The sequence below is a fragment of the Lepisma saccharinum genome, chromosome 1, assembly GCF_977018435.1.
Source record: "Lepisma saccharinum chromosome 1, izLepSacc3.1, whole genome shotgun sequence".
Lineage (NCBI taxonomy): Eukaryota > Metazoa > Arthropoda > Insecta > Zygentoma > Lepismatidae > Lepisma > Lepisma saccharinum.
The window spans coordinates 9,631,835-9,657,175 of record NC_139229.1 but is presented as its reverse complement, the minus strand read 5'-3'; the positions used below and the strand labels follow the sequence as shown (position 1 = coordinate 9,657,175).

The following is a 25,341-nucleotide window of genomic DNA, read 5'->3' as shown; positions in this document are numbered from 1 at the left end:
ATCCCAATGTCGATAAACTGGTTTCAAATGGCAAGAAAGTTTTTATCAAGTTGCCTAGAAGAATAGACATTTTTAAACAAAAACGTCCTGAGGTTCCCCTTCCCCCTAGTTACGCGATGGGGCACTTGGTTGGATGCAGATGTTATGCCCAGAACTTTGAAAAAATTGTATCTGTTGTAAATGATCTCGACAAAGAAGAATTCTGCAAGAACTGTTGATGGAGCCCTCCATAAAAGTCGAATTGGCATACATCTCAACAAACCTGTCCATTCTCTCTAATTCCATATGAAAGCTTGAATCGTCCGCGAACACTTTGGCAGCTTCCATTGGTAAAGTCCGTATAGTAGAAACGAAACTGCAAGAACTCACTGGATCTAAGTGTCTAAATGTACAGAATGTTTTGGGAAAAACCAAGGTTTTCAAACTTTGTGCCAAATTGCATGTGTTTTGGAAAGTGAAGTAGAGGAAGAGGAAGCTTTGGAAAACTTAAGCGTTAGTGACATTCGTGATTCAAATATGCAAGAATTGTTTCTTGTGACGTGGAGCGATCTCTCTCACAATATAAGATGCTTTTTAGAGATAATCGTGACAGATTTACAATGGAGAATTTGGAAAAAACTATGGTGATCCACTGCAACTCTTCCAAAAAATAGCTCGCTAAGAGGTAAGCATTTAGAAACTAATTTCAGGTGTTTAAAATGCATGTTATAGTTTGTTTTTGTTACCAAATGTTTTTATTTTTGTCACATATTTTTCTGTTTTTATCACATATTTTCAACATTTATGACACATAAAAAATAAATATTTCTGAGTTTTTTAGCACATAAAGTTCCGTTCCCTAATTATATGGGTGTGAAACTTGGTCCCTTACATTGAAAGAGGAACACAAAGTGAGAGTATTTGATAATAAGATCCTTAGGAAAATCTTTGGACCTAAAAGGGATGAGGAGACAGGTGAGTGGAGAAGGTTACATAATTTAGAACTACATAATTTGTATTCATGTCCAGATATTATCAGAATAATTAAATCAAGAAGACTTAGGTGGGCAGGCCATGTGCCACGAATGGGAGAGGAAAGAGGCATTCACAGGATTCTTGTTGGGAAACCTGATGGTAAGAGACCTATAGGAAGGCCAAAACGAAGATGGAGGAACAACGTTGAGATGGATCTAAAGGAAATCGGTAGAGATGGAAAAGAGTATATAGATCTTGCTCAAGATAGAGACAGATGGAAGGCCTGTTCTGCTGCAGCCATGAACCTTCGGGTTTAAGAAGGCTAGAGAGTTAGTTAGTTACTGATTGTGTGAAGCTCATACAAAAGGAAATGCAAACTCAGGATTTCTCTTGATTTAAAATTCAACAATTTTATTGGCAAAAATAGTAAACATTTTGAGTAGAAAAATATACAAAATACTAATCATGTTAAACCATAAATAGTGTCAATATCATTAAACTGTAAATAAATATGGGAGCTGATATTTTTTGAACTATCATTAAAAGAATCTCCAAAATTCAGATACAAATTTTATAAAAATAATTATCCAGAATGTTTTATGTTCAATGGAAGATAAGTCACTGAAATTATTATTAGTTTCATTAACACACTCCAGAAACATTTTCATAGAAGTTGCAGTATCAGAAAAATATATGTTTACGTATATTCTTTATTTTTTCTTTAATCAAATTGTTCAAAGGGCCTCCCCAATGATTCAATGGTAGCGTCATCGCGTTGTAAGCAAGGAGTCCCGGGTTATATTCCCGGTGAAGGCAAATAGTGGTTCCAATCCTATTTTAAACTGTAGGTCCAGTCCTAATTAGCCTTTCTGTGCATAAAGTGGACTTAAAACACAAACTCAAATTGTTCAAATATTTTACAGGGCCGTTTACTAGAAAAAGCCCTTCTATTAAATACATACATCTATGTGCAAGGTGCCAAAAACTATGCAAGCAATTTTAAGCTTGTTTTCTTAAAAAATCAAAATATTAGGTTTAAATAAAAAATCAACAAAAACTATTTCTTTAAATAAAAATCATGATTTTTATCCAGCCTGCATAGTAGTAATGGGGCATTGCCTTGTAATCAAGGGGTCCAGTGTTCAATACCCAGTGGAGGCACATAGTGCTTCAGATCCTACTTAAAACTATATCCAGTCCCCAATTAGTTTATCTGTGCATAAAATGAAGTTAAAGCGAAAACTCAAAGCTCTTCTTCTTTAAATCTGGTGTTTCGTTGAGTCTGCAAAAATGCCATGGTGGTGTTTTCCTGGAAATTATGCAAAGTGCATAGTTTCATTATTTTTGGAACAGCATTGTGAGAAATTAACTAGGTGATTATGATTATCTCATGTGAAGTAATGAATATTTTAAAGCAATGGTATAGTTCCATTGGAATGCTTGCATATTAAAATTAATAAATATCCTGAACTACTTTGAACTGTTAATGAATTTCAAGTATTTTCATTGGTATCCATTCTGAGTGGTATCGACTCGGTCTTAGTTTTTCCCTTTTCCTGTAGACAAGCTTCTATGGTACAGTGAGATGCATAACAGGCCCATACCCAGCCATGAAATTTTAATATGTGAACCTATAAAAAGCTACGTAAATATCGACAATTTTTCAAACTTGTAAAAATTTCAATTTTGTCTTTGCATAAATGAATGTGTTTGTTGTGTAGAGAGGTGATTTCCATAAGTCTGCAGTCTGCCATATTTAGTACTTGTAGTTTTATTACCATTGATGCAAGGCTACCAGCAGTGGTGGCAATTGGAGGCCATGGAGTGGCAGTTGCCCCCCCCCCCTCCCCAACTATTTCCACTTTTGCTTCCTGCAGTATGGCCTCTTAATGATAAGCCTTGTCTACCCAGATGCGGTGGATGCACATAGTGGTTCGCATCACACTTTGAACTGTAGGCCCAGTCCCAATTAGTCTATCTGTGCATAAAAGTAGACCTAAAACTCAAACTTTGTCTACTAAGAGAAAGTAAATTGTCCAATCGCAGCTACTGGCTACCAGGTGAAAATGTTTCTCTTCCTTTGGCTAACCATAACCCAATACGATGCTATATAAAAATCAAAGGAGGAGAAAGGAAACACTCAACAGACACTGAAAAAATTCGAATTCTTTCACTGCTGTCTGGTGAGTGTTTCCTTTCTCCTTCTTTGATTTTTCTTTAGCCCTTTTGGCCCTCCTTTCTTTTATCCAAATATATATATATATATATATATATATATATATATATATATATATATATATATATATATATATATATAACATGGATTGGCACCTCCCTAAAAAAAATCCTCGGTACAGGCCTGCATAAGTATTACCAAGTAAATTGTCCACCACGTTCATGCTCTTTGTTTTACCCAATGAGAGCTTGAAGAATTGAAACAAAATTCAGACAAGCTGTTGACAGCCTCTGCACCAACATACTTAAAAAATCATTAAAGATGCATACTTTCCAAGAGAAATATGAATTAATAGTCATGGACAATTTGCCAAGCAAATACTTGTGCATCCCACTGTATATTGAACCATGTGGACTGTGGCCAAAATACTTTGAAAAATGTAATATGCTGTAAGAATGAAAAATTTAGAAACTTAATAATTCCCAATTTTCCAATATATTGTTTTCTCTGACAGATCAGATTCACAGTCCTTCAGCATATGTACGTGACTTCTACTTCTTCAAGAGATCCCAGTATCCTCAACTCTCCCTAATTCACATGGAACCAGAAGAGGCATACAATGCCTTGCAGAGGCAAGCGTTGATATTGAAATTTGTGGAAATTGGAAAAGTTTTGTTGACTTGGGCTATTCTGAAGAATGTTGACATGGTATGTGTAGAAGTTTGCAAATTTTTACTACTGTTCTCTGTCCATATGTTATGAAGAATGGATATGCAATAGTGGCCTGTCTCCATATTTCTTATGATCATGTGAGCATATAACTAGTCTTAGTACTTGCGGTGAATTGGTAAAAGGTGTTCCAAAAGTTACAAAAGCTTAATTTTGTTCACTTATAACAAAAGAACTGGGATAAATTTGTACGTACTGGATTTCTTGCCTTATGAAGCCTCATTTATTGAGATATGTTAAAATTATTTTGTGCCAGTTCACTCCATACATGAAATTTTAGAAGTTAATTGCTCAAGCCAGACTGATTTTTTTTCCCTTTTCAGAGGAGAAAAGTTGATAAGAATGATATTGTTCTATCATAATATGCAATGTTGTGACTGGATAGAATAGGGGTCAAGTGAAGCACTTAGTGTGTTTAGCAATAACGATTTTATATGGTGGAGTTAAAAAGTGACATTTTAATGGTATTTAACTTTGGTTAGCAACACTAGCAGTCCAGAATTTTGTCACGACACCAGCAACATATGCCCAAGTAATCACTATACAGCTGCAACCAAAAATTATAAATCAAAATTTAGCTCTGTATTTCACATCCTTAGTTATGCAAATATTCAACTTAGGGAAGGAAGAAAGCACTGCATTCAAATATTGTCGTCTAACAAGACCATCCTATAAAGATACTTCCCAAGTAAGAATGATGTGAACTGATCAGAATTGAGGTTGTACCAGCGGCGTATACTCTGGGTAACCTAGGTAATCGGAGATGACCCGACTATAATTTTTAAAAAAAGTTGTTTTTTATTTCTTCGCAATATTCTTCCGAACCAATCTTTGATTCGCATATTTCTTTACTCCCAGCGTGCGAATGTTTTTCAAACATTTGCCGCTGAATGTCCGAGAGGCTTTCAGCCACTTTCTCCAGCTGGTGGAATCTGGTGACGTCAGGGTGAGATTCCACCGGCTCCCTTTAAATCCCTTGATGGGAGGGGAAGGAAACACTGCTTCTCAGGCGCGGTTATTGCGTGGCAAGGGTAAGCTCCTTCTGGAGAGAGTCCATCGGTCGCACTCTCCACCCCAGAGCCTTTGCCGTTCCCTCGGCTGGCACCCTCTTCTGCCATTCTTCCCCGGTGGCCTTTGTATCGTAGCAGCCGTGTTGTTTACGACAAAGAAATTTCTCAGGAAACAGAATTCTGGTTTCGCAAATTACGTACTGAAAAGGAAAGTAGAGAAAATACATCTGAAAGTGCGCGAGAAACAGGGAAATGTGAACAACATTTGCGAACCAATTCTATGTTAATTTTCATTTTACATTTGCTTCTGTCTTCCTGATATCTGTTATTTCAACAGATATTGTCATAGGGAAAAAAAAAGCTTTAATATTGAAGATGACGGTAATTAAATAAATTAAATTTTAACTAGAAATTCAAGAAATTACACCGACCTCTGTGGCGGAGTGGTTGCCACAGCTCCCTATGACGTCAGAGCTCCAGGGTTCGAATACCGGGCTGGGCATGGGTGCTCTTTGTAAATGTCCCTTCATAAATTTCATATCATCACTCGTAGTGATTAGCCAAAAGTGGCAGAAAAGCGACGTCAAATAACAATTTAATAAATCGATTAATGAAGTAATTAAACTATTTATATACTTACTTTTATTCATTTTTGTATTTTAAAATGCGTGATTACTTTCTTTGTAGCCTTCAAAACCAGTGAGAGTATTTCTTTCACAGAAATGAATAATTTTTAAAAGGGAAAGCTATCAGAAGTAAATTATATATATACGTACACATATATTAGGTAATTTAAGTTGCTTCTCCCCCCTCTCTAGATTAATAATGATCATAATTATAAAAGATGTTTGAATGTAAAATATATAAACAAAAAACGCAATGATTCCAACTTATAGAACCTCGCGCATCGCAGAGAATATGAAGTCTGTGTCAAGCAGGAAGGAACCACAATAGAAGATTGGCGCAGGGAATTGAATGCGTGTTGTAGCGATTCGAGAATTTAATATTTGTTTAGCTGTTAGTGGTTTAGTATTCGTGCTAGTGCTGTGTTTAAAGTTAAAGGCAATGGATATAATATAATATTTTCGTGTGAAAATATTTGGAACGGGATCTTTTCCGGAGAAATTGGAAATAGTTAATGTAGGTAGGCCAGTAGAATCTCTTGTACCACAGGTCTTGAACTCAAACTTCCGTGTATAAAAACAAAAATCAGGAATGCACGAGTAACTGGGTACTGGGGTAACTTGAATTTTACACTTCAATTAATATTGAGGGTTTTTATTTCATTACCGAATTCCTTTCATATTCTTTGTTACAGGTTTTTTCTTATAGATTTATTATATTATCTTGTTTTATTGTTTAAAATTCTAAACGTAGATTAACTGCAAGTGCAATCACAACAATTATTCGACAGTGGTCGCAACAATAAGGTAACATTTTTCACACATACATTCGTAAATCCTGTATGAATGTTGAGGTAAATTTGCAGGGAGACTTCAGGAGTGGGTGGATGAATCAAGTGTCTGAGATTACCCACTAGTTAAAACCAGCATACGCCACTGGGTTGTACAGTCATGGACACTTCTGGGTTGTAAAAGATCCATTGACTTTCAGTAGGATTATTACAACCCAGAAGTGTCCGTGACTGTACATGTCAAGGAATGCTATGCTGTGTTATCAATGTTTCTCCTTGCAATAAAATTGTGTGTGAAGAACCTGGAAATCCAAAAGTTTAGCTGATAGTAGTGTATGATGTCCATCCAATGAGTGATAATTACCATGCAGTTTCGCAATACAAGATTATTAATGCAGAGTGCTGCCAAAACATTGTCATACTCTGCTTGCTTGACAGTGTTGTCACACTGTTGCTCCTGAAAAAGAATTTGTTAGCACGGTAGCTCAGTGGTAGAGTATTGGCTTAGGTTTTTTGGTATCATTGTTTATAAGATTAGCATGAATTTGCCAGAGTTTATTTTCGATAGGGTGTATCTGCTCAGTCACATGATTGGTAATCTCATAAAAGAAAAGCTTGATTTCTTAAATCAATATACAGTTGCTTATACTTCTCATTCGGTTCTTGTAAATGAACACTAAAAGCAGATAGCATTGACTCATGTGTGACTGAACTTGTTTCGAGAGTACCAACCTGTTCTCTAATGCTGGAAATAATTTGCTGAAAGCTTTCCACAATATTAAGTTTGGTACTTTTCTTGCTCAGATCATTCATCTGCATTCTCAACTGTGTAAATTGACTAAAGTTCAGTCAAGCTTTGAGCCGTACGAAGCATGGCCACAAGTCACAGTTTTCACATAACTTTTCAGTAGGCCTTAATAAATCCTCTGTGCTCTATAAGCTGTTTCAGCTAATTAATTTAAATCCACCACATTCCCCAAACAAGATTTCTTCACAAAACTGAAAGAACTGCACGGGGCTTCAACAAAAACAACTCTGCTGATGGTATTCATCCGTTCTAGATTTGAGACAGAAGAAGATCATAGTGAAGGAATGTAGTAAACTTATTTCCGTTCTGTATGTATTTTGTGCCAATTAAGTGACCGAGCATGTTAGCAGTCAAATTTTAATTTCATCGCTGAGGTTCTCAGGTTCAAATCTTGGCCTGGGCACGTGAGTGTCCCTTCATCAATTTAATCTAATCATCACTCATCGTCATTGTTGCAATTAGTCATAATGTGGCAGAGAAGCAGCACTAAATAACAAAAATACAAATACAAAATGTATGTATTTTGTATTTTTCCTCTTTTATGTTGATTATGTGCCTCCCTATGCTAATTGTGATAATGATTACATCACATTGATGAAAAGACATGTACAAAGAAACAAACACCTATGCCTACAACAGGACTCAACCATGAGGCAACGTTTCTCTTCCACGAATAATATTTTGTCTAGGGCTGAATCAATACCAATACTCTTACCGATTCCCACCGATACTGATACTTGAAAATTGTAATAATTAAAATTTGTTCAAAATATTGATCAATAATGGTGTAAATTTTCTTCTCCAACTATATACATCAATCTAACATGAAATTTGCTTTAGAACATTCAAGAATTACATCAGAATTATCTAATCACAAAATATAGTTTTTCATGCAAAATTGGTGGAAATAATAGAAAATTTGAATTTTGCATAATTTCCAGAATAGATAGATTCCAGGAAGTGTCACACGGCATTTTTGCGGACCCTGTGAAAGACCAAATTGCCAGAAAAGTATCAGCTGGTATCTGTAGATGAATTCCAAACAATACTTTCTGATAACGATACCACTGGTATTGGCTCAGCGTTAATTTTGTCACTTATATATATATTGGCAACTTAAGTAAATTTAAATACGGAAAAACTAGTACTTACTTTATTCACGAAACTGTTAAGTACTAGTTTCTCTGTATTTATCTACTACCGCGTCTCTCTTCTCCTAATTATGAATTAAGTAAATTTGTTAACTAACATGCTTTGCTTATTACCTGTTATTATCCAGTGTTACTTTTTTTTAAAAAAATTCCAGGTTGTTCAAAGAGTTGTTTTCCTCCATGAGGAACTCATGAAACTTCCGTCTTTTCCAAGGAAAGCTTTGGAAACCGATCTCGATCTTTATAATGGAGGGGAGCTTGGAGAGGTAAGTGGGGAAGTGTAAAACCCATGTCTACCAGAAAGTCTGCACTGCATTGTGTCAGTTCAAAGCATTATATTTTCACTGTAGGTGTACTAACATGAAAAAAATGCTAGAAGGGTTAAATAATTTTTATTCAAATGATTTCTGACAGCTATCACCTCTCTTATATATATATAGTAAAGTTTATTTTTTTGAGTCTTATTTGTAAATTGATTGATTGATTGGCTTTATTTTTCTTTGCTTTTTGTGCCACTTTTGGCTAATTTGCGAAGCTGGAAATGAGTGATGATATGATACAATTGATCAATGGACACTACAAACATCTATGCCCAGGCCGGGATTCGAACCCGGGACCCCTGGCATCATAGCACAATGTGCTAACCACTCTGCCACAGGGGTCAGCTCTTATTTCTAAAGTTGTAGTGGAAAGCAGGTTTGATATTACAGTGGAACCTTGATTTTATGTTTTTCAGGTGACCAAGGTTAAAAACTTAAAATGTAGGATAACAAAAAATCGGTGCAAATTTTATAACATCTTATGTTGGGGCCAGGAAGATTGAATGCATAATGTGGGAAAATATAAATTCTGGGTTTACTGTACATATTTTTTCAATGTTTTTAACTATCTAAAAATTGAAATATTGATGAAGTAAATTTTAGCCAACCTCTGTGGCAGAGTGGTTAGCATAGCATGCTACAACACCAAGAATTCCAAGTTCAAATCCCAGTATGGGCATGGGTGTTTTTTCGTTAGTGTCCCTTCGACAGTTTCACTCATCCTCATCTTTGCAATTAGCCAAAAGTGGTAAAAAAAAGGGAAAGTACAATAAACCAAATCAATCAAACAATCAATTGATAAACTAAATTTATTTTTGAATTAATGTAATTTATTTAATTTATTATTTTATATTAATGAATATATCATTAATTCTAGCTTATGTTTGTTCATATTGAATGTATATTATGACTTTATATCATAATGTAAATGTTGTCTTGTCAAGAATATAGCTTCTGATACATAGTGGCACATTTTAAACTGTATTTTGATTGAATGATAATGTTATTATGTCTTCATGGTTTATTTTCATGTTAACAAATTTAGCTAGAAAAAGTCAATAGCAGGTCATGATCAATTATATCTGAGGCATGTTGTAAATGCTAAATGATTACTATATATTTGTGCAAGAAGTTAATTTCAACAATGATTGGAGTGTAAGGAGCGCCCTTCCACATAGAATACCCTGGATTGCATTTTGCAGACTTGCAAAAAATACTTCATAGGACTGTGTGTGTTGTCTTGTGTTTTGTCCTTGTTTTGTGCAGAGTGCCCCTTTACAGCGCTGTAAGGAAGACTATTTTAGTCTCTGACATTACAGTTGTGTTCAAAGTAAATTTTAGATAAGGTAAGGAGCATATCATGTGACGTGTGCAAAATAGCCTAAGTACTGATGCACCCAAAATTTTAAATTCAATCAACCATTTTTGTGCTATGATTTTAAATAATATAATTTTTAAGTACAATTTACTGTTAATTATTGTGTTATAAATTACAGATTGGAACTGTATATCTAATGAATTTATGTACTGCTTGTTGTCATGTTTATATACAAAATAAGAAAAAAATAATAATTTTAGGAACTTCTGGGCTTGGACGTTTTGCACAAATTCATGTGGGTGAGACTGATTGCAAGGATGTTTGAAGCAATGGCTGGGAATTTTGCTTACTCTGGAGACATTCATCTTTTCTTAAACGTGTTAAACGGAGCTGTGATACTGCACAGCGAAGATTCCTGCATCCTGCGTTACGTCATGGCAACGTATATTAATGCTGCTCATAACTTCAAAAATATTTTTTCAACAAATGGGTAAGATTGTTATTCTAGAAATGTAATTATTGTAGTGTTTTTGTATAGCGTTACTTTTTCTTGCTCTGTTCCTTTTCTCTTTTTCCTGTGAGGACATTATGGAATAGAGGGGGGAGTTAAATAAGGAGACATCTAAATCTTAGATATTTTGCAAGGTGAATGGCACTTTCATCGTCAGGGAAGAATACCAGTTTGAACAGATACCCACCAGTGCTGATAGATACACTTACTGCTTTCCACTGATACTAATACCGATGCTTCAGTATTGTAACAATTAAGATTTTTAATTATATGCTTAAATTTACCAGAGTTTTGCTTCAAAACATTCAAGAATTACATCAGAATATTAAAATATTGTTTACGTCATCACAAAGTATAACTTTTCACAGAATCTTGGTACAAAATAAATGTATTATGGATGGGCCAATACCGATATAGTACCGATATAAAGTTTACGGATACTGATATTCTACCGATCCAATATACAATTCTTAATGGTCCTTGAAGAACCTAAATTGTTATCATTGACCTCTGTAATAAATGCATGTTTCAAGGTGACTGCAGTGCAAAAGAAGGTGCATATTTAAACATTTACTTTTTAAAAAAATAAGGCATGGTGATTATCCATAAAAATTATAACACAATGGCAAAATTTTGCACTAAATTATAAGGTATTTATAGATATATTGGATTGGTATTTACTGATAAACCGATACACCAATCGGCCGATACCGATAAAGTACCAATTAATTTATCCCATCCCTAAGAATAACTATATCACCATAAATACGGAGAAACTAGTACTCACCTTATCGTTCCAATGAGGATGGTGGCAGTGGCCACTGAAATCAATAGAACAAAGAAAAAGAAAGCAGTTTCGTGGATAAAGTGAGTACTAATTTCTCCGTATTTGTCTACTACCCCATCTCTCTTCTCCCAATTATGAATATATCACCATGTTCTGACTGAAATATATTATATCTTCACTGACTGAAACACTTGTAAAATCTTTTGATATTTTACTGTTATACAAGGAGCAGAAAGAAGAAATGTTACTTCTTTACGCACATGGTGTAATGTGGGTCTGAAACTTGTCAATGAATTGTGAAGCAAAATATTGCAATATGCAGATGATATTGTTATTTTTTCCTAAGATGTTTTTCTGGAGTATGGATACATGCATGTTACAAGTATATCAAGTAATTTAATTCTGGTGCAATGATTTGTTTGCAAAAAAATTATAGGTGGATAACTTGCAAAACAGCATAGAAATCATATTTTGTCTAGAAATAAATATACATTTTCTGTTGCATTACCATCAAAGAACATTTTAAGTAGTTTTTTCCATAGTAATTTGACTTTTTTTTTGTACAAATCTTTATATTCCAGGTATTTATTAATAATGCCAACGCTCCTTCAAATTTATTCAAATCACCAGACAAATAAACTGGTGAAAAGAACTGTTGAGTATGCATGTAAGCAGTTCTATTTGATGAACCGTAAGCCATTCATCCTTCAAATGTTCGGGAGCGTTTCAGCAATATTAGACACGGATGAGGACTCACAGTATGGGGATGCACATAAAGTGAGAACTTTATACATGAATCTTGATGGCCTGCTGTATAAAAATGGGAACGATGTGTGTGTGCTAATCGTTTGAATGTAACAGCTTTTGTGGAATGTTTGTTATGTTTGTCAAAATGCGACCGTGGATTCTTGTGCTTTTCATAGACTGTTAGCTATTTTTGAAAATGTGCAAAATCTTTGTTCCATTGTCAAATCAGAGGTCTGAATTCTGAGTAAAGAACAGATATTTTATGGTTGATGTGTAAGGTGTGGCCCTTTCTCAGGACATCCAAATGCCAACTTTACTTCCAAAGTAAATCCTGGACTGTATTTGCAGGCTAGCTAGGCTCTGTCATCTGGACTCATGGCAAATATAATCCTCTTTGGGGCCTGTGTTGTTTGCTGTCCATTTATGCATGTGAATGTCCCTTCATCCATTTTATCTTATCACTTTTCATCCTAAAATAAAACAAATCAATCATCATTCATCCTCATCTTCGCAATTAGCAAAATGGCCAAATGTGGCATAAAATCGAAGTAAAATAAACTCAATAATCAATCTTCGTATGTTGTAAAGAACGTTATTTCTTTGTGTAATATCTAGATGCATATATTTTTGGTAAATAGAGAAGCAAAATTTTGGGACAAAAACAGAGTCAATTTCGGGTTCAAAAGCAGTAAATAAAATAAAATTTCGCTGTTATAGAGATATATAAAATGACATTTTAGTTTTAAAATTGTGAATGTAACCCTAAATTTGATTTAAAAACTGCTCTTACTACACAAAACAAACAAATCCTTTCTAATAACACATTTATGTCGTTACCAGAATATTAAGGGGTCCATTTTTACTTCTCAAGTATTCACAGCAGAATTAACCAATTTTCTGACTTCAGAAAGTGTTGTGGCGGTAAATAAACTCTAAATTTTGTGTTTAAGTCTCTCTTTCGCATTTTGCAGTTCATTTCGCATTATTTTGTGACAAAACAGGGTAGGAAAATGCATCTCACACCTTTCAGAAATATGAAAAATTAACATTAGGATGTGTTATTTCACATTTCGTGTTTTCGTCAAAAACTAAATATGCACGACTCTAGTAATATATTCACTACTACACAGCACTATTTAAAATACATAGTAAATATTTTATATATGTTTAAGAAGTATCTGCAGTAATGCCATGTATTGAAGAAGATATTACAATAATAATAAAAATAATAATAATAATATCCCATGGCGTAACAGCCCATAAGGGCCAGTGCCTACCTACCGACAGCCATCCTCACATCCACCAGAGGTGGGGGATCATCCAAACAGTTACAGGGTGATGTGTGGTCAGTACAATGAACCCCCAGTTGTAATTGTAGTTCTTGTATGACAGGGTTACACTACTTATTCGTAGCTCCCCAATGTCCTCAGGATTGTTTGTGGCCACCGGTCCCATACACTGGATGAAATCTCAGGAGAAAAGTTATTATGCTTTTCCTGGGAGTCTCAAACCTGTGGGCATCCCATAACTTGCACCTTAGACCACACAGCCACAGTGTAGGACAAATGAGATATTAAGAAATAAACATACAGCATGGATGTTTAAATTTGCCTTTTATCCAAGACACCATCATATATGTCCTCATAAGCATGGTTAAAATATTAGTAGAACCATCCAGAGTATGATGAACACTTCATAATAATCCACTTTCCTCTACACTTAGCGACATGAAATTAGTTAGCATGTAGAATGTTTGCTAATACCACATCGGTTCAAGCCAATCTGCCTGCTCTCTGGATTTCTTTTGAACTTTATGACAGTGTTATGTTGTCAAGAATATATAATTGATTAGTTTCCATGCGTTATTATTGTTTCTCGTACAGCCATGGACACTTCTGGGTTGTAACAAAACCATTTACTTACAATGTGTTCGTCACAACTCACAAGACCTTTGAGGATTCTTTATTTTCAGACAGAGATTGTGTTTGTGACTGTACATATAGTGGAACTCTGATTTTACATTTTTCCACATCATACAGTTGGCCTTCCTGCTCCCAATAAATAAAATTGTTGTACAATTAGAAAAAAAAAACATTAAATAAACAAGCAATCAAGCTAAAGGTATCACTATCATCATTTTTTTGACGTGTCTATGAAAAGCATTGTTGCAATCACAGAAAAACATTTTGAGTTGTGTTTCAAAGGAAATGTTTCGTGTGCTTCAGCAGTATGTGTATGTTGTGTAACATTGTGCATTCACAATTCAGCAGTTCATGAGATGCCATGCAGTGTTCATGTGCCGAGGAATGTGGTGTTTTTGTGTTTGTGCATCAATTAATTTCAGCAAATATTTTGCAGGTAATTGTTACTTCTGGAATATCCTTTAGCATACTAGATGTGTAATTAGACTATAAAGAGTAATAGACAAGATGTGGTCATTTCAGTTTATGGAATGGCGTGCATTCTTTGCATACGGCATGAGCTGTGGAAAATTGATGATTTCAATTTTGGGAAATCCTGTAGTAAATACGAGGGTAAGTCATTAAATAACAGGAATTTTATTCTAAACTTCATGGAGATTTATTCACAATGAAAATATGTATTTCGGGACTCAAAATGGTTCCTTAGCAACATGCTATAAAGGTGTCGTGACGATCGAGCAGTATGCGCCTGTGCAGTATCTCGTACAACATGGCTGCTCCACTGATGACTTGCACCGTAGAAGAGCAACGAAGTGTTTTTTTTTGGGGGGGGTCAGAGGGAGTAAAATCTACAGCAGAATGAAGGTTCAGTACGGAGACAATTGTTTAAGTCAGGGAGAGAGTACTAAATTAACGGATTCGCTGGTCGATCTGCTGTTTCACTGCCTCAGTTGCCATGCAAACTGGTGTCCCACTCCGGTGTTCAGGACTGACATTTCGTCTTCCATCTTTAAATCTTTTCCACCCATTCATGGTTCTTAAGATTTTCCTAGATGTTTCCTCATCACCTTCCTATTGTATCCTTTCATGCTGTTTTACCTCTAAACCAATATTTTGTTTCTAACATTTTAAACTACTTGGAAAGCTTGAGAAAGCCCTGCGGAATGAGGCTGAAATGTATTTTGGAAAGAGAACCACTTGTAAACACACACACACACTCTCTCACTCGCTCTCTCTCTCTCTCTCTCTCTCTCTCTCTCTCTCTCTCTCTCTCTCACCCCCTCCCTCTCTCCCTCCCTCCCTCCCTCCCTGCCTCTCCTCAAACTAATTTGAAACTAACAGAACTGTTTTTCAGTAGATGTTGATTTTGCGATAAGTGATTTTCCAGCTTGGTGATTACCCTAAAGATGCATAAACGTGATGTAAGATCAGGAAAAATAAATACAAAAGTCATTATATAATTGGCAGACTGAGTAATGACATTACTTCAAAAGTGGTAGCAACTCAGCCATACTTTATACCAAATTCCACACCTCCTGCAGAAATCTTAATGAAATAGATTACAATACAACAACTGATAGTTTAGGGGCATGTTATTTAAACTATGGAAATTGGCTGCATGATTAGAAATTAGAAAATAAGTACAGCATGGATATTGTTGTAGATGTTTTTGTAATAAGCATTGTTAATTTTATTTTGTTGGTACCACTGTGTCAGCAGTGAATAGATACCAAGGCTTTGAACATAATAAATTAGTTGCTGTATCTGTGTTGTGTAGATAGATTATAATGTATGACTGTACATTATAGAACTTATATATTTGCGTGTGTGTAAAGGAACAGAGGAGAAAATATTGTAGTGTCTATACAAGTATCAGAGAGACCGCGGTGGCTCAGTCGGTAACGCGTCTGACTACCATGCTAAAGGTCCCGGGTTCGATCCCCGGCCGGTTCAAATCCGGGAACTTTTCTAACGGTGGAAGCGGCCCCGGCGCCCACCCAGCGTCGAATAACATGGGTACCTGGGGGAAACCCTGGGGGGTAAAGGCGGTCAGGGGCGTGATGCTGATCACATCACCCCCACTCACGACCGGATCAAGAAAGTGTGGGGCGTTACCCCCACACCCCCTATACGCCTTCATGGCGTGGTGCTAAGCACAGGGGAACACTTTACCTTTTTACCTTTACCTATACAGGTATCAGTCAGCATCTTGTGACATCACCTGATCATAGAGCCATCTTGTGTGGAATGAGCCAATTAAAGATCAGTTGACTGGGTCTCTATGGGCTAAATACAGTAATATGTTCTTTTCTCTCTATTTCAACTTTCAGTCTGCTTTTAATTGTCTTTAGTTGTTACTTTTCTGCTGATAACGGTAGTAAATGAAAAATAAATATTGAAAAAAACGTGAATTATTTTTTTGTTTCATTACAATTCACTTTAAAAGAAAAAATCATTTAATAGTTATATGGTTACTACTGAGATTGAAATGCAGTGTGTGTCATAATAAACAACTTATCAGATTTATTATTAAAAAATTATCTGTAACACAACAATGAGGTTTGTTCTACAACAATGAGAAAATCTTCAAGTTTTGTTTTCATGTGCAAGAGATTTGTAAACACTGTCATTGTGGCACTGGTGTAGTGTTGAAGGAAATGGCAGCTTCCACAGATGCAGAAAAAGCAGTCAGTGTCTTAAAGTTCCAGGACCTTACACCTCTAGACTTCTGCATTTGGGACTTTGTGAAGGACAAAGTCTATGTGCCACCTATGCCGCAGAATGTGCAACAGTTAGGAGAGAATAAGAACTCCCTTGCTTTGGTGGATGAGGAGTTCTTGGGAAAAGTGTGACAAGAACTAGAATTTCGATAGGATGTGTCACGCTTAACTGCTGGAAGCCACATTGAACATTTGTAGACATTTGTAGAAACTTGAAGTGTTACTGATTGATACACAAAAAATATCATTGTCGTATCCATACAGTTTAATCGAAATAAAATCTCAAAGTTGTTTACTCTGTTATGATGCACCCTGTATTATGTGCAATATAAATATGGCAAAATTATAATGAATATAAAGTTTACGCTGTGATTCATAATTTATGTAGAAAATTTTGTTGTGTCTCAAACAGAATTCTATTATATCTAAAGATATTCATTTGGCAGGTGCATGGAGAGAGGTAATCTATTCAAATCAACTCGTTATTTGTTTTTCCATGTATTTTTTTGATTGCAATCAATTTCGCCACCTGTCTGATGAAGCTACCAGTAACGCAGCCATTTGCCTACATATACAACCAACTTTGATGTACATCTTACTTGAGTCATCCTTTAGCATTTTTACGTCTATAAGATATGCAGTCCATGCACGGTGCTGAAGTTTGCCCTAAACCCTGACCCTCTGTGTCAATTCCAGGTGCAAGCCAATTGCTTGTTCAATCTGCTTCTGAGCTTGGAGACCCCTTCGCCGGACCCCCTTAACATTGGTGAGCTTGTGAAGGAGGAAAAACCTCTGAAAGCCATCGACTTCTGCTACCACGACGAAAACGAAATGGTTACTGTGCTAGATTGCATATCACTGTGTATAATGGTCATTGCTTATGCGGCGGATTCTGTACGTGGGCAACAAATGCTGGTAAGTGTTCCTTTTTTCTTTTGGTGTGTACAGGGTTTGTCCAGAAAGTAATGAGACTGGGTCCAGGAACTAAAATTTATTGATCCAATTGGTACAACTTAAAATTCTTCAAAGCTCTCTCCTTGGCTATCGACACACTCCTGCCAGCGTGATTTCCATGCAGCATATGCCTCTTGGAAGTCAGCTTCCGACAACCCCCTCAGAACACCCGTTGTTGCTGCTTGGATGGCCAAAACATCGTCAAAACAGCAACCTTTCAAGCTTCTTTTGAGCTTGGGGAATAGATAAAAGTCTGCTGGCCTCATGTCGGGACTGTACGTTGGCTGCGGCAATGTGGGAACGTCGATTCTAGCCAGTAATGATGTCACAACGAACGCAGTGTGACTCGGCATGTTATTGTGATGGAGCTTCCTTTTGTCCATCATCCAGCACTTTTCGCACAAATCTTGCGCATGTTCAATTTTTCACTCACAATTCCGTGCACCACTGTTTTGGGTAGATTCAGTTCTCCGGCTAATATTCTCCCACTCAATAGATGGTCTTGGTCCAAGAGTTCCTTCACTTTGACAACATTGTCGTCCACACAACTCGTCGAAGGGCATCCAGAGCATTCGTCATCTTCCACGTTTTCCCGTCCATTCTTGAAATCTCCATGCCAACAGAAAACCTGGGCTCTTGACAGGGCTTGGTCCTGGTAGGCCTCCTTAATCATGGTGAACGTCTCTGCAGCGGTTTTTCCAAGCTTGAAGCAAAATTTAATGGCGTATTGTTGCTCAAGCGAATGCTGCATTTTGAACTTCCAAAAATCTCGATGTTGTTTTTAAACACAGTTTGCGCGATAAGCGACCCTTACTCTACCAGAGCTCGGAAGTGACTGATCTGGGTAGCGTTGGTTAGAAGGCCCCCCTCCCCCCAACAATCCCGCTCGTGGCAGACACGCTGTTGACGACTGGAGCGCCGTGCGGTGGCCAGTCTCATTACTTTCCGGACAAACCTTGTATGTATTATAGATAGGGAATATTATATTTCGTTTTCAACACATGGATTTTTTAGTCTGGACTTTGTTTCACAAATCTTGATTTCTCTCTAGTAATGAATATTCGCACTCCAAATTTGGAGATAAACTTTTCAACTTTTATAACAAGTCCACAAATGGCAAAAGTCTAGTTTCGGAGCCTAGTTTAGTGAATAATTAATTGGTGCTGGTGACCTACATACACTCATAAGAAAATGGAAAATTTTGCATTGTTCATGAAGATTATATTTAATGAGAATGTTTTCTGTTTTTAACTTGTGGCTAAATATATTGATATGTGTGGTTTCTGCATCTTGAAATCAATTTTGTTACATTAATCATTAAAATATGTCGATTAAATCTTAAGAAGTTGAAATTTTTGAGGGTGTGCAGTTTGTAACCAGCTCCACAGAAAGGCTAATCAGAACTGAACCTAAAGTGGGATCTGAACCACTATGCAATGTGCCTCCACTGAGTTTCGAACCAAGGACCCTTCCAAATAAATTTGTGTGATTACTTGCGTATATTGGAAGTCAATATTTAACACATTAATATAATTTTATTGTTGTACAGTCATGTTCAAAAAATCTGTCGCGTGGATTTTTTGTAAGTCCAACGTCTTACGAAATTATGTTGGTAGCTCTGAAACAAGGAAGTGTTGTGAAATATACGATCCTCCAATCAGAGTGAAGTTCGATTCTGAGGAGCAGGAGGCGTGACTCACGGTCTTGTCCACAGGAAGTTCAACCAATGCAGCATTTCCAAATATGAGATAACGTCCCCATTGGTTAAATATTGTTTCAATAATGCGAATCGGCAGAAAGATTGCGCAAAAGTTTACTTTGTCGTTTTAATGCTTTTAATCGTTTCAAATTAGTATTAAATTGTCCCAATTATAGTTCATGAGCTTAATATAATGTATTCATGTATGTGTTTGACAATCATATATCACTCATTAGAACAATTTTCACATAGTTTTCACTACGTGAGATGGCATTTCATTTACATTTACGATAAAATAGTGGTTTGGGTGTAATAACAGTTTTCATTAATTAATTTAGAGATGCATTTTTATTTGTTGAGTTAATGATTATGTTAATTCGTTCTTTCTCGCGAAAAGAGGGAACCACAGCTGAAAGAAAATACGCAACTTGTATTATTGAGGTCAAGAGTTCGTTTTAACATCACTTTTTGCACACATAGGCTAATCACGACTCGGGATACATTTAAATTGGAATCTGAAACATTATGCGACCTGACTGGAACTCGGAAAAGGACACACCGATTACAAGACGTCGATACATTACCACTTGGTCTGGTGAACGCCAATAATAATGAGGGGTTGAGGGAGTGGGAGAGGGGTGATGGAAAGTAGAAAATAAATAGTATTTTTGGGGGTATTTAATGTTATATTTATACACATACAAAGCTAAGAAAATATTTATTTTGATACATGTGTGTAGGGGGTGGGGAAGGGGGAAAAGAGAGGGACAGAAAGATATTGGGAGAGATGGGACGAAGAGGTGATTGTGGAAAATGTTTTATTTGACGTTCAGTAATAAAAACAATGAAATCAATGATGATTATCTTATAAATACCATATTTAATGTAAATTTGTTTTAAAAATGGGGGCGGGGAGCTGTTTGTTTTACGTTCAGTGCAGGATAACAAGTGGAGACACATAGTGGTTCGTATCTCACTTTAAACTGTAGGTCCAGGCCCCATTAGCCTATCTGTGTATAACGTGGATTTAGAATTCAGTAGAAAATAACGTCGATCTAGTATTTTGGATTTTAGATGCGTTGAGACCACTAAAATTTCCAATTCTTATAATAAGAAACCTGTCCTCATATTACCATTTTGAAAGAGAGAGAGTTAATTGTATAATCTTTCGTTGTTAGTTTCAAAGAAGACTAATTCAAATAGTAACAATGGGAATGAATAAAGCTTGCGAAAAGTTTTTGCCACCGTGGGGATTTGAACCTACGACCATTAGAGTGACAACTCAGTGCGAGAACCACTACCCCACGAGTTTGTTCCTTCATACGGCATGATTATAAGTTAAGACCAATTCGTTCAATGTGAATTAGAAATTTAATCCCCACCCGCCTCTTTACAAACAACACACCCAAACGCTCCTTTGTAGCAAATGAAATAAATGTGGTATGAATGTCACAAAACATTTAAGCAAAATCTACTAATCTACAACCGTTTTACATGGAGAGGCTACAGCTTCGATAATTGACGTTGTGACGTGGTTTCTTGTAGTGGTAGGGTAGATATTCGTATGGCAAGGTTCCAGCGTGCACTAGCCAGTAATTTCCGAGAAAAAAACTTCAATTTATTTTATGATGGTAAAGTGGTTCGGTGATAGGCTATCAGTATTACACACCGAAGATTATAAGTTTGACTTCTGTTCGATTACCCCTATTATTAATATATATAGCAACTAAGTATTGTATTTAATTAATAATTGAAAGAAATGAAAATATTATATATATTTTTTAAACAATAACACTCCTTTCTAATGATTTTCTAATGTTATTTTTGAAAATAATTTTTCAGAATATGTTTTTGAATTTCTCATCATTTTACTAGGATTTGCATAAAAATGATCCATGTGTCATATTCGACGAAATGTCATGTACAGCGAAAGTTATACATTTTTATTTTAGGGAAAATTATCAAGAAACAAAACAAATAAATACTATTGACATCCTTTTGTGAATAGTATTTATATTACATTATTTTTTGTTCACCATGCATAGTTGTATTCTTGTAAAAAGCATGAAAAACAATATATTCTCTACATTTCGAAAAGCAAATAATATACGAATTTTCATAATAAGTAAAATGCAATAAATAATTTTTCGGTTTAATAAGAAATAAAAATCGCAGAGTTAACCGATCGGTGAATCGAACACAGAATTTTACAACCCATAAAATGCCTTGTAGCCTTTGCAATGAAGTGATGTAGATTCAAGTAATAAAATTTCATGCAAAATCGTTCATTATAAGATTGTTCAAATATATTAAATCAATGTGTCGATAAGTTATTATACTGTCAGCCATTTGGCACATCTCGTTACAAAATCTCAGCCCATTACCATTCACTAGTTAATCGAATTGAATATTGATTCACTTCACAGTTCAATGTGCAACAATAGTTTCGACTCATATCACGTGAGATGTAAACTCAATTCAATTCTCTCATTGTATGTAACTTGTATGTTGAGCTCATGTAGAAATATCAATTATGAGCTCTAAGCTAAATTTGATGCTGCAATCGCTTGATCAACTCTTGCGTCTCGCTGCCAGACATTCTACGTTCCTGTTTGCTCCAGGTCGCATCTGCATTTCATTATCATTGTTTTTACCTCTGTTTCATTCTCATCGTCGTTATAAACCTACGTAATTTATACTGTTTACAGTAGACAGAATCTACTGTTATCAATTGTAGTACTCTACTGTGTCTCTCGGAAATCTACTCAAAATCAATGATTTCCTACTGAACACTTTCAGTAGGCCTAATGTGTAATTACAGTTGAGGAACTACAAGTGAAATATTCTCTTCAGTACTACATGTAATATTGCATGTATTGTGTTTGAATTTCAATTTGAATTCAAAATTTTGGGTGCGTCAGCACTTAGGCTATTTTGCACCTGTCACTTTATACGGGGTCCAGCCCCTTATCAGAACTAAAATAACATAACTGTAACGTCGTGTTGTAACTAAAATATTAAAATATTCTGAATTCGGTTAAAAGCTGAGGCTGTAAAGAGACACTCAGCACCCACAAGGACCAAACACAGGACAACACAGAAAATTATACTGGCCATGGGGCCAGTCGCCAGAACCTCGTTTGTCTGCAAACTGAAGTCCAGGGTATACTATGTGGAAGCAACAATTGGGTGTACATACTTCGTGGAAGGTCATCCCTTACACCCTTGTAGTGTGTTTAGCTCAGCATGTTAGCTGTAAATATAACTTTTTATTCCTCCTCACTAACAATTTGTTTTTATATCTATTTAAAATTTAAACCAACCTCACTTCCATGTAGTACACCCTGAACTGCATTTTGCAGACTAACGAGGCTCTGGTGACTGGACCTACTGTTACTATAATCTTTGTAGGACTGGGTGTGTGTTGTCCTTGTTTGTGCTGACTGTCTGTCGCTTTACAGGCTCAGCTTTTAACCCAGGTAAGGATATTTTAGTTTTCAGACACGCTTTTATTTTTGTCATGATAAGGGGCTGGACCCCGTATAGCGTGACGGGTGTAAAATACCCTAAGTTTTCAGGCACACAAATTGTAAATCAAATTTAAAAAATCTTAACATTGATGTTTCAAAACACCTATTGATCTACTGAAAACAGTAGACAAAAGTTTCATTGGAGTAAGTAGAAAAGAGTCATGAAATAATACCCAAAGAAGTCAACCATTATGAATTAATGTTACATACTTTTTTTTATTTCACTTTCCAAAACCTAGGAGCTCAAAATAATACATGGCATGCGATTTAGTAGACAGTCTGCTTTTCTGTGATTGATTCGTCGTGCCCAGTCGGGGATAACTTCCGTTCAAGGTAAAAGGGGAAGGGGAAGAAATCCACCACAGTACCATGACGTATGAAGTAACATGTTCACAGGCATCCAATGCAACTGATAAGGGTTCACCTGACCTTGGAAGTAGGGGAAACACGTTTCACGCTGGTTTCCAGAATGCTGTGGCTAAATCTGGAACTAACGGTGGAATAAGAAATAGTTTCTAACATTTAACAATGACATTTCGCATTTACAAAATATGAGATATGTAGACTTTGATTTATTTATTATAGTAGACGGTAGAGAATTACTTACCACGAAAGTCAAGTTCTAAATTGCAGACATGAAAATGTACTCCAGGTTGTAAAATACATTTGTGATAGACAGCAGATAGGTTAATAAGGTTTACAAGGTTGCTAACGACTCTTAAGACAACGTTCAACGAAGGTTATTGAGTGAGAAAATGGGAAATTGATAAATATAGCAGCCTCGTTGAGTGAAGATCGAAAGTTCGAATCTCTTATAGAACCGGTTATTTTTTTACACTAATTTTTGGTGCGTAATATATTTAATGTATTGTCGACATTTATAAGAAACAAAATATGAAAACTCTCCTTCTCTGTAACGGTGTGGTCTAAGACTCTGTGCTTTGGACTCCAACTGCAGCGGGATGGCATGGATTCGAGTCGTCCTGGGTTCTCGGCCTGTTATCTGTATAGGACCGGTGGCAACCCACCATCGTGAGGAAATTGGGGAGCTACGAGTGACTGGTGTAACCTGGTTTCAGATATCTTCTATAACGGCTGAGGGTTCGACGTGCTGACAAACGTCACCTCGTTGCCAGTTGAAGATAACTCTAGGCAGGATTGTGGAAGGGAGACTGACAGTCGGGAGATAGCCCATGGCCCTTCGAGGTTTTAAAATATGAAAACTATTCCTTCCGTAAATCTAATTTCTCGTCATTGTCACGTGAGATTTCTTTTCAGTATGACTCCTGCAATACTAATTAATTCCTAAGTAGGATAATGACAGAGAGATATAAAATTATGAGTTCACTGTTTAAAAAATTAGCATTAACACATTTTTATATTCACATACCTTTTTACAAATTCCTGAGCACGTCACTACAAATGAACCAATCTAGTGCACACTAGAGCCTTGACTTATCGATATGGGGTATCCTACAATTACAGTCAAACCACAACCTCAATTCTCGAAGCTGTAGCCTCTCCATGTAAATCGATTGCATCGTAAATATATTAGATTTTTCCTTAAATGTTTTGTGACATTCATACCACCTTTATTTCATTTGCTACAAAGGAGCATTTGGGTGTATTGTTTGTAAAGAGGCGGGTGGGGATTAAATTTCAAATTCACATTGAACGAGTTGGTCTTAACTTATAATCATGCCGTATGAAGGAACAAACTTGTGGGGTAGTGGTTCTCGCACTGAGTTGTCACTCTAATGGTCGTAGGTTCAAATCCCCACGGTGGTAAAAACTTTTCGCAAGCTTTATTCATTCCCATTGTTACTATTTGAATTAGTCTTCTTTGAAACTAACAACGAAAGATTATACAATTAACTCTCTCTCTTTCAAAATGGTAATATGAGGACAGGTTTCTTATTATAAGAATTGGAAATTTTAGTGATCTCAACGCATCTAAAATCCAAAATACTAGATCGACGTTATTTTCTACTGAATTCTAAATCCACGTTATACACAGATAGGCTAATGGGGCCTGGACCTACAGTTTAAAGTGAGATACGATCCACTTTGTGTCTTCACTTGTTATCCTGCACTGAACGTAAAACAAACAGCTCCCCGCCCCCATTTTTAAAACAAATTTACATTAAATATGGTATTTATAAGATAATCATCATTGATTTGATTATTTTTATTACTGAACGTCAAATAAAACATTTTCCACAATCACCTCTTCGTCCCATCTCTCCCAATATCTTTCTGTCCCTCTCTTTTCCCCCTTCCCCAACCCCGACACACATGTATCAAAATAAATATTTTCTTAGGTTTGTATGTGTATAAATATAACATTAAATACCCCCAAAAATACTATTTATTTTCTACTTTCCATCACCCCTCTCCCACTCCCTCAACCCCTCATTATTATTGGCGTTCACCAGACCAAGTGGTAATGTATCGACGTCTTGTAATCGGTGTGTCCTTTTCCGAGTTCCAGTCAGGTCGCATAATGTTTCAGATTCCAATTTAAATGTATCCCGAGTCGTGATTAGCCTATGTGTGCAAAAAGTGATGTTAAAACGAACTCTTGACCTCAA

At 36.1% G+C, this 25,341-nt stretch overlaps 1 protein-coding gene across 2 annotated transcripts in view; it reads left to right on the top strand.

Annotated features, from left to right (window-relative positions):
• unc80 (unc80, NALCN channel complex subunit) overlaps positions 1 to 25,341 on the top strand; it is a 310,307-nt gene that overhangs the window by 226,414 nt on the left and 58,552 nt on the right. For both annotated transcript variants that reach the window (XM_083128968.1, XM_083128960.1), the window contains 5 exons: positions 3,645 to 3,838; positions 8,398 to 8,508; positions 10,141 to 10,370; positions 11,760 to 11,955; positions 17,264 to 17,482. In XM_083128968.1, the coding sequence (XP_082985094.1) occupies positions 3,645 to 3,838; positions 8,398 to 8,508; positions 10,141 to 10,370; positions 11,760 to 11,955; positions 17,264 to 17,482 (950 nt within the window). The remainder of the gene's footprint in view (positions 1 to 3,644; positions 3,839 to 8,397; positions 8,509 to 10,140; positions 10,371 to 11,759; positions 11,956 to 17,263; positions 17,483 to 25,341) is intronic.